We start from the raw sequence: 16,763 nt of genomic DNA, 5'->3' as shown, positions 1-16,763 counted from the left end.
TTGGCTCATTTTACTTGGTCAATTTTTATTACATTTTACTAGTTAGTAGTAAGTCCTTTTGGGCTTATTTTTTGGTGGCTTTCTTAGAAAGCTTTTGGGGTAAAAAAAAAAAAAAAATGTTTGTGATTTTAGGGCAGCAGCCAAGTGAAGTCAGTAGAGGGATTCATTCACAAAAAATTAGAACACACAAAAGAGAGAAATAGAGAGAGTTTCATTCTCGGATTTTTCTGGACAGTCTTTACAGATCTGGCTGTTGCCGGAAATTCAACCGTTGGATCATGCTCAAATTTTGACAGCTTGTTCCTGACATCAAGGGCTTTATTTTGGACGGTGGAGATCGTCGTTCGAGCTCTGGTTTGGTCAGAATCGTCCTTGGACAGAAGCGCTGTTTTAGGGTGATTTCTACTCCTCTTGTTCTTTATTTTTCATCTCTTGTTGTTTGTTGTTGTTGGTGGGCGTATAAACCTTTTGTAGACTGATTTGGGTTTATTTTTACCCTCAATTATCAATAAGAGAAGTTAGGGTGGACTCCTTAACGGTCGCGTGGTTTTTATCCTTCACATCGAAGGGGTTTTCCACGTAAAAGTCTTGTGTGTTGATTGTTATCTTTTCTTCCTAGTATTGTTGGTGCTATTGCTATTTTGCTACTGCATTATTGCTGATATTGTGTGTGGTTATTTAGTTGTGAAATAATTTGGGTTGATTTGTTTGAATTATTGGTTGATTGTCTTGAGTTGGTGATTTAGTGAGTGTCGTAGTGACCTCTTCCGATCCCTACACCCTTCCGTTTCTTAAACGGCTTGAGACACGAAAATACTGCCGAATTAGCATCACCAATAGTCACAGGAGGAGTGCTAAGTTCATGATAAGAAGCTGAACGTTTGCGAGGACAAACATCTTTAACCCAAGACCAAACCTTGTCCCTCTGTTTTACTAATTTCAAGCAAAGAGGTTTCCTCCCTTTAGTCTTCCCATCCTTGACTGAAGTTGAAGACGCTGGAGTGGATTTAAGTAGAGGTGACATTGAAATAGCAGGAGAACAGTCCATAGGAACAGGACCTTCTGATAGGACGGACGGGATTTTCTCAGATGACCCCGAATCTGGAGAATTATTGACCAGAATATCTAACCCATCAGAAGAAGAAACCGCAACATACCCAGAATCGATTGCATCATTATCTCCTGTATTCTCAGAAATAGGCATAGTAGAAGATGACATAGGAATAGGTGAAACTTGCTTCGCCGGAGATGGATCCCCCACCCAGTTACTGCAGCCCGCCCCAAACGGGTTAGGATAAATTGGACCAGCATGCCCTAGAGGAGGCGGCCGAAAAAGCATACCTGGCTGAGAACTTTGATTTTGAGTCTTTCGACCATACGCAGCGTACGGATCTGGATCAGTACGAGAAGCAGAGTATTGTCGAAGAAGGATATGATCCATATCTTCAGAAAAGGCCTCACTATTGTTGTTAGATATTTGTATATGAACAGGGGCTGAATTTATAAATTGAGGCCCAAAATTACGGCCCAAGTCCCAAAGAACTAGATGCAAACTTGCTGGATCTTGAAATTGAGTAGGCCCATTTTGATTAAAGTCCGAAACATTGTTCAACCCAGTTGAAGTATTTCGGCGCACGTGAGGAGAGTGACCCCTTGACGTGTTATCAGAAGGGGAAATTAATTCCCAAATTTCTGCTGACGTGGCACTAGCAGAATCACGAGGTGTCCTTACCTCATTCACATGACGAAGATTATCATGAAAAATTTGATGAGGGAGCATCACCTCTTGATTAGGTAATGGATGAGAATGACCCATGTGATAAGATTGATGTTGGCTATTGGGGATAGGAGCATTCTTCCAGGTGCCTTGATAACCTTCAGCATGAGAAAAAGTAAATCTGTGAGGAGCACGTGTAGCATTAGCTTGATGATGACGTGGAAATGGAACCGTTGTTCAGCCCTAATGACCCCCTGTTTGCGCCGCCAGACCTCGTCCTCCGCACAACGGAAACCACCAGGAAGAGGGTTTGGAAATAACCCTGGTAGTGACCGCGCTGGATATGGCGGAGGTGGTGGTGAATCTCCAAGATCATCCCCCATAATTTCCATATCCGAAGGATGAGAATCACCCGAATTATCAGATTGGTCATCTTCATCAAATCCACCAAAATATAAATTTGTCGTCCAAACATTCGGAGTTGGTCGAATACCTCGAACTGAATTTGAATATAAAGACACATCCGTAGGACCAAATAACACACGTGCACCCCTTTCGTGGATGTGACGATAGCGACGCTCCAAATGATAATTAATTTCATCTTTTCCCCTACGACACGTATTACAACCGTGTCCGACAAATCCGCACTTTTTATAGAATCTGAATATTCCTTCATACTTAAATCGAACCCACGTAGCTCGATTTCAATAGGTAGGGAAATAACAACCAGGAATTATAGGAATAGAAAGATCAATTAACAACCTAACTCGAGGGCGAGGTATAGGAAACTCACCTTGAAGTTCTTCTCTGTCAGTAATTTCGCCCACATGAGTTAGAACAGATTCCGCCACCATCGGAGTGGAGTGTTGGATCGGCAGACCTTCTACTGTAACCCACATATCCACTAGATGAAGATTAAGGTTGTCGGGTACTGAGTAGCCACGAAGCCTTTGAATAACCATGAGACTACCCTTAAAGTGCACCCAACCCCTCATGTCTAACTCCAAAACATCTTCTCCCGTGCCACAAAAGAAAATAAAATCGGACCCATAAGATTTAACCACCACTGGTGCACGGAGGTGCCAGTAACGAGACACCAAACGTTGAACTAACGCAAGAGAAAAGTCATGGTCGTCCCAAAAACGACCTATAACACAACAAATCCAATCTAAAAAACTAGTTTCATGAAAGAGGAGAGGTTCACCAAATTCACCTACCCTATGAGGATAGACAAAGGTTGTTGGAAATTCGTAATCACTCATACTTAATTGGACTTTTAACAAGAACAAAGGAAGAAATTACTTAACTGGACTTTTGACAAGAACAAAGGAAGAAATTTACTAATGGAAGACACTACCTAGCTTACAAACAGGGAAAACTAAACAGAGAGGATTTTCTCTCACTGGGACTTTCTCTCTCTAGAGAGGGAGTAAATTTCTTCTACGAGAAAGTTGTTTGAGATGAATATGTTAATTACATGTTATGTTTAATAACATCATTATAACAGCGATATGTATGGTTTGTTTGCTTTGTAATTGGCATAAACTAGAGTGTACCCATGCAAATGCACGGGATATATATTTTACAAAATGATTTTAAAAAAAAAAATCTAATAACAAATTGTTTTTCAAATACGAAAAGTTGATTTTGATAGGGTAACTAACTATTATAACACCGTATGTCCAGCTCTTACGGGAGTTACTTTATTAGTTTAATAGGTTTCATCCAATCAGTGTGAGGTAACCCCGTTGGTGTTATAAGGATTACTCCGTTAGTGTTCATATGTGGTTGGCCACATCGTGTGGCCGGGTTATTTGTTTAGGAGTTACTCAGTCAGTCAGGGGTTACACGATATTTTAAAGGTTACTCGATCGGAGGTTACTCGGTTTGGGGTTACTCGGTCTGTTAGGTGTTACCCGGTCAATCAATGGTTAATCAGTCAGGGGATATTTGGTCGGGTAGGGATTACTCAGCTCGGCCAGAAGTTATCGGGTTAGTGTTTTTTGTGTTCCAATCGGCCACACGTAGAAAACGTGTTATTTTTGTTTAGATACTTAATATATTAATAAAATTGGTAATTTTTTGTTTATTTTTTTGTTAATTAATATTAATTAAAATGGATAGTATGTGGGTCATTAGGAAAAATAATAATTAAAAAAAAGGGTAATTTGAATTTTAGTACCTCAAAATTGGGGGTAATTGAATTTTAGTACCCATCTAATTTTTTATTTTAAATTAGTACCTCCAAACTGACAAAAGTATAGGTTTCAGTACCTCCGTTACTATTCCGTCTGATTTGCCGTTTGTGGGCCCCATGTCAACGGCTAGTTTGTTACTTCCCTTTTTTTAAACCACGATTTTCTTCGTTTTTTGCCCATTTTTGCTGCTGTTTATAGTGAAGAATCAAAATTTGTGGGATAGAAATTCAATTAGACTTAGGGTTCTTGTTAATTGCTTAATTGCGAAGCTGTTGGGAGGATTGTTCACGCATTTGCTGAAGATTTGGTTGGCTGAAAAAAAAAGGTCAGTTTGTTCATAATTTTGTATACGAATTGTTATATTTGAAGTTGATTTGAGTAGAATTGTGTTGTATTTGTGGTTCATATGATATTGACATTGTAGTTTGTACTGCCAATTGTGTGTTTATTTGAATAATGTTGATGTAATTTGTATTTTGATGGTGTAGAAAAGTTAGGGTTCTTTAATTTGGTTAAATTGGGGATTTTTGGTGTTATTGAAATTAATGTTGCATGTGTGTCATATTTCTAAATTTGGGGTTTTTTGTTGCATATGTGTATTTTTATTTGCAGAATGGCTGAGGATAGAGTGGTTTTCAGATATAAGTTCTTGAGTGTAGTGATTGACATTGAATTAGAAATAGGTAAAGACAACTTGATGGATAAATGCTTAGAGTGGGAAGACCGTTTGCGTGAAATGGACGATCCAGTAGAAGGATCTATAGATATTTTGTTTCCCAGATTCCAGTACATTTATAAAGGGAAATATAGGGATTTAGAGGATGATGGGGATGTGTTCAAAATGATTAGGAGGCTTGGTAATAAGGACATCTACACCATTCATGTGGGCACCACTGATGATCCTGGGTTCTTGGCAGATTGTATGTGGGAGTTTAGGCAGAAACAGAATGGGAATTGGCCACCCCCTAGCTATCCCTATAATGGTGCTCAGCCACCAGTTTAACAAGGTTTGTGTGATGCATGGTGTGTCTAAGTGGTGTTGTTGTTGTTGTAGTGTGTTTTGTCTAATGCCCCTATTTTTATTTTGTTTGATGTTTGCAGGAGTCATAATGTCCTGCAATACTGAATCTCCCTCTAAACTGAAGAAGTGTAACTGTGGGTTGCCACTAGCAAGGCTGACATCTTGGACGAGGGAGAATCCAGGGCGCAAGTTCAAGGCTTGTAAATTTTGGGATCCAAACACTGAGACAAGGGGTTGCAAATGTTTTGAATGGGTTGACTTAGAGCAAACTGAGTGGCAAAGGGAGGTAATCAACAACCTCACTCTTGACAAGAAGTTAATGAAGTCTGAGATGAATTCTTTGCAAAGGGAGGTTGATGATCTTGTTGGGCAAAGGAGGTGTTTGCTAAATGAAGTTGACACATTGAAGACTAAATGCAAGGCCTTGTCTGGTGATAGGAAGAAGATGACAGGCAACAATGGTAGTGGTGACAGGCTTCAGTTGACTGTAGTTGTTGTATTTTGTGTACTTGTTATGGTTTTAGGAGTTTGTGTAGTCATAAAACTTGTTTAGGGGAGGGTGATGAATTCCAGGGTATTATGTCTAAGTATGGTGATACTAATTTTCCTACTAATTATGTATGGTTCTTAATTGTAGTTGTATTTGTGGTTTGTATTGAACTTAAGTTATATATTGCACTTTATGTATGTATGAATTTCAAAAGTATTGGCCTTCAAATATATGTGCTTCATTTATCTAATAAAATAGAGTCATATCATATATACATAAATATGTCTACTTACAAGGGACTAAGTCCAAAAAGTGACTACTAAATATATAAGTTCATCAAAGTGAATACATAATGGATACTGTCAGAGAAATAGGTTCAACAATTTTCAGAAATTGCACTTAATTTTTTTTCTTGCTTGGCCTTGTTGCTGTAGTATTTTTTGCTGTTGTTGTGGTTGATGCTTGGCTGCAGAGGTATGGCTCAGCTCCTGCACTCTGCCTTGACCTTGTATTAGGCCTTTGAGAAGGTGCTGCTTGTGAGGGTGCTGATGCTCCTTGAGATGCTTTTGCTGCTGCAGTTTTTGAGGATGCCTTTGGTCCTTGAGATGCAGCAGCTCCTGCTCCTTGAGATGCTGCTGCTGCAGCAGCTGTTCATGAAGCTGTACTTCTCCCTGACCTAGATCTTTCACCAGTTGATCCAACTTCTGCTTACTCCCCTGCCCTGAACACCCAGGATGAACCAATGCCAAACTCTTTTCCACCTCACCTAGGATGTTAGCAGTGCTCTCACCCAATCCCTCATCTTCAGAATAACCCTCTTCCTCCTCACCTGGATTCCAATCTATGTCTATGTCACTTAAGTCCTCACTAGAAGAACCTAAAAACTCTCCTCATCTTCAATGAACAGCTTCCTTTGTGCCTTACCCTTCCCTTTCCCCTCTGATTTGGCTATCCTCTTTCCCAACCCAGCAGCTTCACTTAGCTTCCCTTTCCCTTTATCATTTCCCACCCTCAATTCACTTCCTGAGGAAAACCTAGGACTCCTCCTCACTAATGGCTCACTAACTGCACTACAAGTTTCTGTTAATGGGTTGGACTGTTGCCACCTAGGGCTCCTCCTCAAAACTAATGAAATACAAGCTTTTTTGAGAGTGTGTTGCTCCTCCTCAACAGTGTTATCAAGCTCATCCATTTGAGATTCTACAAATTAAGGAATAAACAATCTAATTAACCAATTTTCTATATCACAAACAACAATAACAGCAACTGTAACATGCATTACCCTACACCAATTACCATAAAGCAACAACACAAATACCCTAACACATGCATTTGTAACATTCAATTATAAATCAATTTCAATTAAATTGATACTTTAATCCAAACACAGTAATCTAGGGTTTAATTAATTTTTTCCAAAAATACCCACAAATTTCATCAAAATTGCGCAACAAACCATTAATGGACAGTACAAAAAGTTGGGGAAATCATACATGTTCGTTGTCAGAAGAATCTCCCACTTCTTTCAATGGAGATGACGACTCCAAGATTGACCTTTCCCAGAAGCTTGCTGATGTGTGCTTTGAGTCAAAAGAAGACACCTTTGAGTCAATTGCAGAGGTACAATGAAAACAAAAAAAAAAAAAAAAAATTTACAGCCTAGCAATTGACAGTGGAGAGAGAAAGAAAACGTGGTTGAATTTGGGCAATGGAGTTATTGCATGTGGTTGAGCATTTGATTATGGAGGAACAGGGCAAAGAGAGACAAAGAGAGTAAAATGGAGGGAATTGAATGAGAATCGAAGAGAGAGAAAGAACAAAGGGAGGGAAGTTTGGTAGTTGGGGCCCACAAACGGCAAATCAGACGGAATAGTAACGGAGGTACTGAAACCTATACTTTTGTCATTTTGGAGGTAATAATTTAAAAAAAAAAATTAGATGGGTACTAAAATTCAATTACCCCCAATTTTGAGGTACTAAAATTCAAATTTTCCTAAAAAAAATTAAAAATTAAAAAATAGTAGAAGTGGAAGTGTTTTTTTTTTTTTAAGGAAAGAAGTGGAAGTTATTTGTAGGATTATTTTTGTTTTTTTTTTAAAAAAATGGAAGTTATTTGGAGGATATCACCAAAAAAAAAAAAAAAAAGTGCATGAGAATTGAAGATTGGGGTTTTGGAGAAATCATCAACTGACTCTGTGATTATAATATAGATTAACCACTTTACCTACCCAAGAGCCAAAGGAGGGATATATTATGTCACCAAATTATATACTTGACACTCTTTGCAAACACTAGACCCTATTCTCTTCATTTTATTTTGCTGAACTGAAATTATTTTTATTGATTCTCTATCTTCGTACTTATTTAAAATTACTGATTTTTCATTAAATTGAAATTATTTTTACTAAATATTTGTTTTTAAGATAAAGAGAATCGGGCCTGAGCATTAATTACGTACAAGCGTAAAGTATTAAATAGTTGATATTTAGATTGATGGAGATAATATAATTAAAAATAGCTTCAATTTTTTTTTCAATGGTACGGTTTAAATAATTTAATAAAGCACATTGCAACAATTGATTGGTTTATCACTGTTTTCTTTTAAGGATTTAAACAATGCATGTTTAATTTGTCGATCTACCAATCTCCTTCAATTCACCGGGCAAAGGCTACACATAAATTTGGTTTATGTGGGCCTGGTATAAACCAATGATGTGGTATCTTTTGATAGGTGTTTTCTATGGAGGCCCAAAAAAACTACTACGTATTTTTTAAATATTTCATTCAAATTTCAATTAAATACAATTTCAAACTTAAATTCAAATCTGATTTTTGTTTTCGATGCACAATTAATAATGTACCCAAATTCCGTAATTACTAATGCTTATACCTTAGTGTAGCTAAATATACCTGCACCCCCTCCCCCACAACCACCACCAATTTACCTCCCTCTCAAATAAATACAAATTATTTGTATATCACCATTGTTCTCTTGTAAAAAGCTTCATTTACCGCCCCCGTTAGCATCTCCGATTCGAGATAAGGGACTACAATTTCCCTATCCAAAAACCATCATCCTTTATTTTTCTCTCCAAAAAATTTCAACATATCCATTTTCTCTCTTCAAAAACCTTCATCCTTAATTTTCTCTCTCTAAAAACCTTTATAGTTTTCATCATAAAATTTAATCATCATCTATTCATGACACTTCTTATGGGAGCTTCATTATTAACGCAAATCATTGATGAGATACTAATTTATCTCTCCTTTTTCATTTCATTGATTTGATATAATAGTTAAATATTATTTGATTACTCTAATTTTTTCCCCCAAATTGATTGTCAAATCTTAGAAAAAAAATTAATATATTGATTGAATTGTATCAATATTTGATGTACTCTTGTGTTGAATTAGTTTATGGTGTGTTATTATATTATATAATTGTTAGACATAAAATAATTGAAAACAGAGTGTTGTTGTCCTAATGAATAGTTTGATCTATTTCGTGAGATTATTTAGATGTAAATTTAGTGTGGAAAATAACTGTTGGAGAATGTTCACTTTTATTATGATAGATGTTCATTAGCGTATTAGTAAATGATCATTCGCATATTAATATACGAGAATTAAAATTCTGATATATATGTTCATATTATTGTCATCTCCATCAAATCTTTTCTCTGGAATTAAAGATTTTGTGTAAGAATTTGTGACTTCTTACACTTTTTTATGGAAGTAAGTGAGTCTTATAATTGAAGTTGAATTATGTTATTGTATTTAGGTCAGCAAGTGTAATGATGGTTATGTTCTGTCTCAGAGAAAGTTCACTAAAGAACTTTTGCAAGACTGTGAGTTAGACATTTCTAAGCCTGCAAACACTCCTTTTCCCTCTCATATGAAGCTTTATTCTGATCAGGGAGACCTTTATGATAATGCTACTCTTTACAGATGTTATGTTGGGAAATTAAACTTTCTTACTAACACAAGACCTGATTTAGATTTTGCTGTTCAAACTCTAAGCCAGTTCATGCACTCTCCCATGATTCCACATGTTCTTGCTTTACAGCATACTCTAAGATATGTTGCTAATACTGTTGGTCAGGGAATACTTCTTAGAGCTACTGATCAGCTTACCCTGCAGGCTTTTTTTTGTGACTCTAATTGGGAAACCTGTCCTTCCTCCAGAAAGTCTGTAACTGGTTATGTCCTGCTCCTTTGTAATTCTCTAATCTCTTGGAAATCCAAGAAGCAAATTACAAATTCAAAGAGCTCAGCTGAGGCTGAATACAGAGCCATGGCACATGCTGCAAGTGAAGTTGCCTGGCTGGTTAGGATTCTTGAAGAATTGGGTCTGGGAAGTTTGAAGCCTGTTAAGCTGTTTTGTGACAGTCAATCTGCTATTCATATAGCTAAATACTCAATATTCAATGAAAGAACTAAACATATTGAAGTGGACTGCCATTTCACAAGGGATAAAGTCCTAGAGGACTTGATTGAGCTCACATACATTCCTACTATAGTTTGCAGCTTGGTGATGTTTTCACTAAGCAACTCTCACTTTCTCAGCAGCAGGATTTGCTAACCAAACTTGGCATGGTTCAATCACCCTTGGCAAGTTTGAGGGGGGGGGGGGTGTTGGAGTACATGGTTCAAGTCAGCAGCACAGTCAGGAAAAGAAAGCAGAGTCAGTTGGACAATTAGAAGATCAGTCAGCTAGCTCCAGCTCCAGCTCAGCATCAGTTTATTAGAATATTTGTTAGAGTTTTTTAGAATTATGTAACTAACTCTTGTATAAATATCAATAGCTTGCTTTAAATTCATTTCATTCAATAATAATAAAAAAAATCTTCTTTCTTCTTCTACAAGCTTTTCTCTCTTCTTCTCTTCTTCTATTTTCTGGAAAAATTCTTCCAGAATGAAGTTCATTTGATGAACTTCAACAAATGTAGTTTGGTGCCTAACCTTTTTCTCCCGCTCAACCTTGTAATTAGGCGCCTAAACCCAAATAATTCCCCCCCCCCCATTTTCCCTCTCTTTGTTTGGCTAACAATGACATGACAACTTCTTACTGGAAGTTTATGTCTATCCTACAAACCAAGTTTATGTGTAGCATCTCTCAATTCACCATCAATCCATTCACAAAGTTAATAATATCGATTCTGACAATATGCCAAACTTTTTGAAAATTCATGCATACTGTTAATTTATGAAGTCCCGGAGCTTCATTAATTAGGATGCATTTGAAAGAGAATTGCTTTATTTCATCCTATGTGCCATGTCGTTTCACTATCTAACCCATTGTTCATGATTTAGTCACAAATATATATTCCAAAGGCCTGCAAGATTATTGGCATCATATCCAGTTAGGGTTTCTAACTTGAATAAGGACTTGTTCTCATTCGTTTGAAACAAGGAGATCTAGTCTGATTTAATTTAAAATTTTGACTAAACTTTAACCGCATTTTAATACTAATTTATAAAGAAAAACATTATCAAAACGTTTTTTGTTAGATTCCTCTCATTATGAACTTTTAAAATATGTAATTTTCATAATTTTTGTAATACCAAATAAACGATATTTAACAATGAGTAAATGATAATTAAAAGTTTTGTTTTGTTCTGATTTAAATGTTTCTAGTTTGGTCTTATTCAAATATATTAAGGAATAAGTAATAAGTACCTAAAACAAGTTGAAGAGAATGAGTCCTATAACGAAAAGTAATTGACATTTGACAGCACTATACGTTATTTTTAATTTCGTGACATCGTGCCACATATTATGTTTATCATATAATCAAGTCCTTGTATGCTACTCCTTTGGCATGCTTTTTTTTTTTTTTTTTTTTTTTGAGGGGATCCTTTGGCATGCTTTACGATTAAGTATGATGTGTTCTTGCTTCCACCCTTCATCTCATTTGCTTGAGATCTAGCGTGCCAGAACGATTCTTCGTTCAAGCTTGCTGTGTAGCTCATCAAGTTGAATAATCAGGTTTGTTTTACCAGTTCTTGTAATTACAAAAATAAGTATACTTGTTGTCAAAGGCTGATGCTATTAAGAGCATGAATTGATAGAGTTGTAATAGTGATCATGATATGGTGAAAAAAAATATATTAATGATGGGCATAAAATTTATGTACACTTGGGTGTAAGTTGCACTCAAAGATATCATCTACCCATTAAATTAAAAATAAATAAATAAGCAAAATACCATCCTTTGATGTGCATCTGGTGTGTTAGTGTGTACATTAAAAGTTTAGATGGTCATATATGACTATATTAGCGGCTTAGCTGCATAATCATTAATTCATTAATATTGTGAAATCGCGTCAACAGTCCACCATTAGGTCCAATGAAATCCAGTTAGCCCAAGCCCAACTTACTATGGAGAGGATTAGAAGCCCAACTTAATTAACTTTTTTTTTTTTTTTTTTTTTGAAAGAAAGAAAGAAAGAAAAAACCTATACCTTAACTTTGTTTTTGATGCAAACCTATACCTTAACTTTGTGACTTATAACCATTGTCTCTTAATTTTTTTATTTACATTTGTTATTGTTTCGGGGTTTTTTGTCCCTCGGGAGAGTTACAACACTGAAACTGGATTCAACTGAGGACGCCTGTACCTGCAAAGCAAACGGACCTCCGGATGGTTGGGGGTCCGCCTCCGAAGATTAAGTCAGCAAACGTTCGGAAATAAAACGTGCGGAAGTAAAGTTATCTGCTTGGATTCCAAGCTCAGGTAAAGTGAGATAAGTGACGTATTGTCTCGTATTGCGTGTCAAAAAATTCTCTCCCTGTCATAAATGACATAATGTCCCTATTTATAGGGTCCTTTTGAAAAGTGTGCCTTCCTAGGATCTGGTGACCTAGTAATTAGGTCACGCCGTTTTGCGGCGCCTCGGGATTTGGGCCTTAGAAGGCCGCCATCCCAGGGCCAATGCCTGAGTGACACGTGTCACTGTGCCCAAAGGATTTTGAAGCACTTTTGTGTGTGACACGTGTCGCCACCTGAATGGCCCTGCTGGACCTTCAGTCCACGTAGGACGGAGAAGAGTCCACCCTCCACGTGTCATCATTCCATAGGTCCAAATGGCACCTATACGGAGGACACGTGGCACTTTCTGATTGGGCCACCTGGCCGGGTATAAAATACCCAAATCATTTGCCCCTTACAGGGGTCACGTGCATTGCACGTGACTCCTGTGACAGGTGTCAGTATCTGAGTGGTCAGATTCGAAAATTTACTGGAGGAAAAAATTAGGATTTTACCCCCCTATAAATAGTGAGGTTTGACCCCCCCTCTTGGATTCACACCTTGGCGAATCTCTGGAGAATCTTGGACTTTTTGACTTAAAGAATCTCAAAATTCCCTAAGCGTTTTTCAAGCATCCGACACTCGGCTACCAGTCCGACCGTTCTTTAGTCAACCAGGCGTCTTTCTCCCTTCTTCTAAAGGTAACGCATGTATTTTCTTTTTACTCTTCATTTTTTCTTTGTTTTCGAAAAAATGGCTCCCCAATTGCATGCGGCACGGCGTAGGATAGTGATCAGCCGGTCACCGGGGACGGCTGAATCTAGAACTAGCAGTGCCGAATGCTTGGCCAAAGACCCTGCTTTGCGAACTTCTCCGAATCCGACCGTTTCCGTGTCTGTGCAGGACACTATGGCCAGAATCAAAAGAACACCAAGGCAGTGTAGCTCCGATGGAGTTTTCTACCATTCGGATGGGTCGACTGTTTTTTCAGACGGCTCAATAAGAGTGCCTCGAATTGAGCTGTCGGAACACCCTGACAGCCCTTCGTATCTTCCTCCTACCCCCACTTATTACCATTCGCCCACATCTAGTGGAACTCCCAGTGATGGAATCTTGGGGGAGGCGGATGAAGAATATCAACCCGGGCCTTCTGGACAGGCGCCGGAAGAGAGTCTAGGGGAGGACCCCGCTGGCACCAGTCGGCGGTCCCCTAGCTCTGATGAGAGCTCTGGTGACGAGTCGGCCTCGTCATCTTCTACAGAGAATGCCTCCGTAACTTCAGAGGAGGCTAGATCAAACATAGATTCTGCCAGAGAATCCCTGACAGTGGATAGGGGGGAAAGCTGGGCCGAGCCGAGTGCTTCCAGGCGCTTGGAGAGAGCCCCCTACTATCAGCATGTTCCTCCAGGCAGGCGGAGCGCCATGGCATCCGGCCTTGCCAATTTTAGGCGCAAGGTCGTCCTAGGCTATGGCTACACTTTGTCGGTCCTTAACGAGGGCGACACCATAACCTGGCCGAGCCTGTCCAGCTATCAAGACAAAGCATTCGGCTGCTATGAAGCGGCCTTCCAGGCTGGCCTCCGCTTCCCTCTCCATCCGTCCGTGGAGAGGATTTTGGACGGATACCAACTGGGTATCTGGCAACTTGTACCCAACTCCTGGATCAATATTCTGGGGTACGTTGCCGCCTGTGAGATGCTGCAGGTGGAGGCGAGCTTTGAAGCGTTCGCCCACATGCACTATCTGAGCAGGGCGCCTGCTAGGGGCGGTGAAGGCTGGTACACCTTGACCACTTGCAAGGGGTACATGATGGTTGTTGGCAAAGAGAACAAGTGGAAAGACTGGAGGACTAAGTTTTACATAGTCAAGTCTGCCGACAGTCGCCTGAACCAAAAGTATAACAGGTGGAATAAGGATCCACCTCTCCTAGCAGGCAGGAGCGCATTGCCGCCTGTTCCCAGGCGGGCAAAGGAGGAGATCATGGACGCGGGGTTGTTTACCGTGTCCGTGTGGACGAATGATGAGGGGGACAAGGAGGTCACCCCTCAATGCTATCTCCCTTTGTACAAGTGGTTTGAAGAAGGGACATTCATAGCCGCCTGTGGGCTAAGTTCTGAGATGCCGAGAGGTAGTCGGCCGTCTGTTTTATATGCAATTTACTTTTGCTTTTCAGTACTTGTTTAATGACGCTAATCACTTGTTCATTTTTGCAGACAAAGCAATGGAAAAGCTCTCGGCCACAAGGAAGCCGGCTGTATCTGCTTCTCGATACAGGTCGAATGTCCTAAACAGGGCAGAAGTAACCACTCACACCAAAGTGGACGAGCAGAAAATTGGCGGCACCTCCAAGGTAGAAAATTGTTATACTTTTATTTCTGACCAATATTAAATTTGCCCGAATGATTTCTAAATTGCGTTTATCTTGTGTTGATGTAGGGTGGGCCTTCCAAATCTCCTTCAAAACCATCCGACACTAAAATCCAAAAGACTAGGGCGGGTGATGTGAGCGCATCCGGCAAGGGCGGCCGGAAGCACATTGCTCATAAGCCCAAGAAGGGCCCAGACGCCTCTTCTCTCAAAGCTGAAAAGGAGATCAGCAAACCGGATGCCAAGAGGGCATCGAAGGGTGGCTTTAAGCAACCCACCACTGCTGTCGGCTCAGCAGGAGAGAAAAGGAGCCTGGGGAGAGAGGAGGAACAGAAGGACGACGGTAAAATCCATTCGCCTCTATTGTTCTTCCATTTAGGTGTACTTGAGTTATTTTTCTAACTTTCTCTCCTTCTCAGTTCCTGTGCAGAGGCCGACTGTAGTCCAGATGGCCAAGTCCATGCTGAGGGCGGTTGATCCTGACGACAAGGCGTCTGTCAGAGGAGTCGGCACCCTTGACTTGGATGGCATCTTGGGGAACCTCTGCGAGGTATGAGTCTTAGCTCAAATTTTTTTTTTTTTTTTTTTTTTTTTTTTTTTTTTTTGCTAAGTATTATTTCTTTTTCCTCCTGGTTTTAACCATTCGGCTCTTTTGCAGGCCATGCTGCGCGTCCAAGGGCTCAGGCAACCCCTCAAGGAGAAATCCAAAGAGGTAACAGTTGCTAAAGCTCGGGCCGAGTCCGCCTTGGATCGGGCTCAATTTGATATTGCTCAGAATGAGCATCTGACGCTTGATATGATGTATTCGTAGGCGGAAGCCAATATGCAGGTGAAAAAGGACCTGGACTCGGCCCGCCTGCGTATCACTTCCCTTAAGAAAGAGATTACAACTCTTAAGGAGAAGCTCGAGCCTCTTCAAGATGTCAAAGAAGAGGCCGAGAGAGCCAAGCAGAAGGTGGGCCGCCTAGAGCAGCGCCTCAGCAACCAGGAGCATCAGTTGAAGTCCAAGTTTGAGTCCGTGGCTGATCAAGAGAGAGAGGCTCTTGTTAAGAAAATGATGAGCGATTATGAAACCATCATGCGGGACACTTGGGCGGCTGTACAGCCGGACTCGGACTATCAGATTTGGAAATCCAAATTTGACGAAGCCAGCAAAGCATTCGACGCTCGCCTTATTGAAGAGGCTGAGAATGCTGAGGCCGAGGAAAGTTTTGGGTCCGACTCTTCTGGGGAGTCGTCCTCTAGTGGCGAGGAGGAATAGGATCAGGCGGAGGAGCAAGAGAGAAAGGATGAAGAGCAGCCGAAGGACGACAGGCCTGCTGCCACTGAAGAGGCTCTCCCCTGATCACTTAAGCTTTTATGCTTTTCTGCGGCCGAATGGCCATGTACTTTTCTTTTCCGGCCTGCGTGCCGAGTATTTGTATCTTTACCGACCAAGGGGTCGGGTAATTTGACAATCTTTCTGGCTTTGCCAGATGACAATCTTAACCAATCGTCAGGTGGCGATTGGTCTTTTTTAATTTGAATCATTCGGCCATTTTGCTGAATTTATCCATATTTTGTCCTTTGAACTGCTTGAATTTTTATTTTTCATTGCATGTTTTTGGCTAAGTATTATAACCTGTATACCATGCGAATGTTCTTGCCCCTGGACGGATGTCGAGTGGTTTCGGTTTATTGGATTGATTGACTTAGAAATTTTTGATACTTAGAAGAGTATGCATGGTTTCTAAGTCAATCAATCACTATGGTGATTGCCCCAAACCACGCGGCAGACGTCCATCCAGAATTGGCAAACATAAGTGTTCATTCGGCCATTGGCTCGAACTAACTCAAATTTCCAACTTAGCTAATTTGCTAAGGGTAAACCTCCACCTGTTCTGCCCCATAAGCAAAAACAAGCGCCTCCGGCCATAGGCCTCTTTGAGATAAAATGATAAGTTTGTAACTTAACCAATTTTCTCTTAAAAATAATTGTCCGCCTGTCTTGCCCCATAGGCAAGGATCAGGCGTCATCCGGCCAATAGCCTCAATAAGTGCTAAGTAGTTAACTTAGCTTGTAAATATTCCGCCTCTTTTTCCCCTGAGCAATAACAGGCGCATCCGGCTTTATGCCTCGCTTAGCCTCTACTTATGAAACAGTGACCATTTCTGAACTGCGCTAGATAGAAAATTCAGGTCTTTTAGATTTCACTTTCGATTAAAACAAACGACTGCG

The 16,763-nt window shown here is 39.9% G+C and overlaps 2 protein-coding genes across 2 annotated transcripts; both read left to right on the top strand.

Moving 5' to 3' along the window:
- The first annotated feature begins 135 nt into the window (after positions 1–135).
- Positions 136–5,643, top strand: LOC110683713. The gene is made up of 2 exons (XM_021860107.1): positions 136–395; positions 5,017–5,643. Exon 2 carries the CDS (start codon positions 5,025–5,027, stop codon positions 5,487–5,489), a length of 465 nt encoding a protein of 154 aa, XP_021715799.1. The 5' UTR covers positions 136–395; positions 5,017–5,024; the 3' UTR covers positions 5,490–5,643.
- Positions 5,644–6,887: 1,244 nt separating this feature from the next.
- LOC110683853 (uncharacterized mitochondrial protein AtMg00810-like) lies at positions 6,888–10,008 on the top strand. The gene is made up of 2 exons (XM_021860262.1): positions 6,888–7,046; positions 9,208–10,008. The coding sequence occupies exons 1-2, from the start codon at positions 6,888–6,890 to the stop codon at positions 10,006–10,008; spliced, it is 960 nt and encodes a 319-aa protein (XP_021715954.1).
- Positions 10,009–16,763: the final 6,755 nt, after the last annotated feature.

This window comes from Chenopodium quinoa, unplaced genomic scaffold (genome assembly GCF_001683475.1).
Source record: "Chenopodium quinoa cultivar QQ74 unplaced genomic scaffold, ASM168347v1, whole genome shotgun sequence".
Classification (NCBI taxonomy): domain Eukaryota; kingdom Viridiplantae; phylum Streptophyta; class Magnoliopsida; order Caryophyllales; family Amaranthaceae; genus Chenopodium; species Chenopodium quinoa.
The sequence above is the reverse complement of the archived record's forward strand: the minus strand, read 5'-3'. Positions and strand labels throughout refer to the sequence as shown.

Excerpts from the sequence above, each read along its gene's own strand:
- LOC110683853 (XM_021860262.1), top strand. The coding sequence starts at position 6,888 with ATGGACAGTACAAAAAGTTGGGGAAATCATACATGTTCGTTGTCAGAA. Across the intron at positions 7,047-9,207 it reads CCTTTGAGTCAATTGCAGAG|GTCAGCAAGTGTAATGATGG; the intron begins GTACAATGAAAA and ends TATTGTATTTAG.
- LOC110683713 (XM_021860107.1), top strand. The coding sequence starts at position 5,025 with ATGTCCTGCAATACTGAATCTCCCTCTAAACTGAAGAAGTGTAACTGT.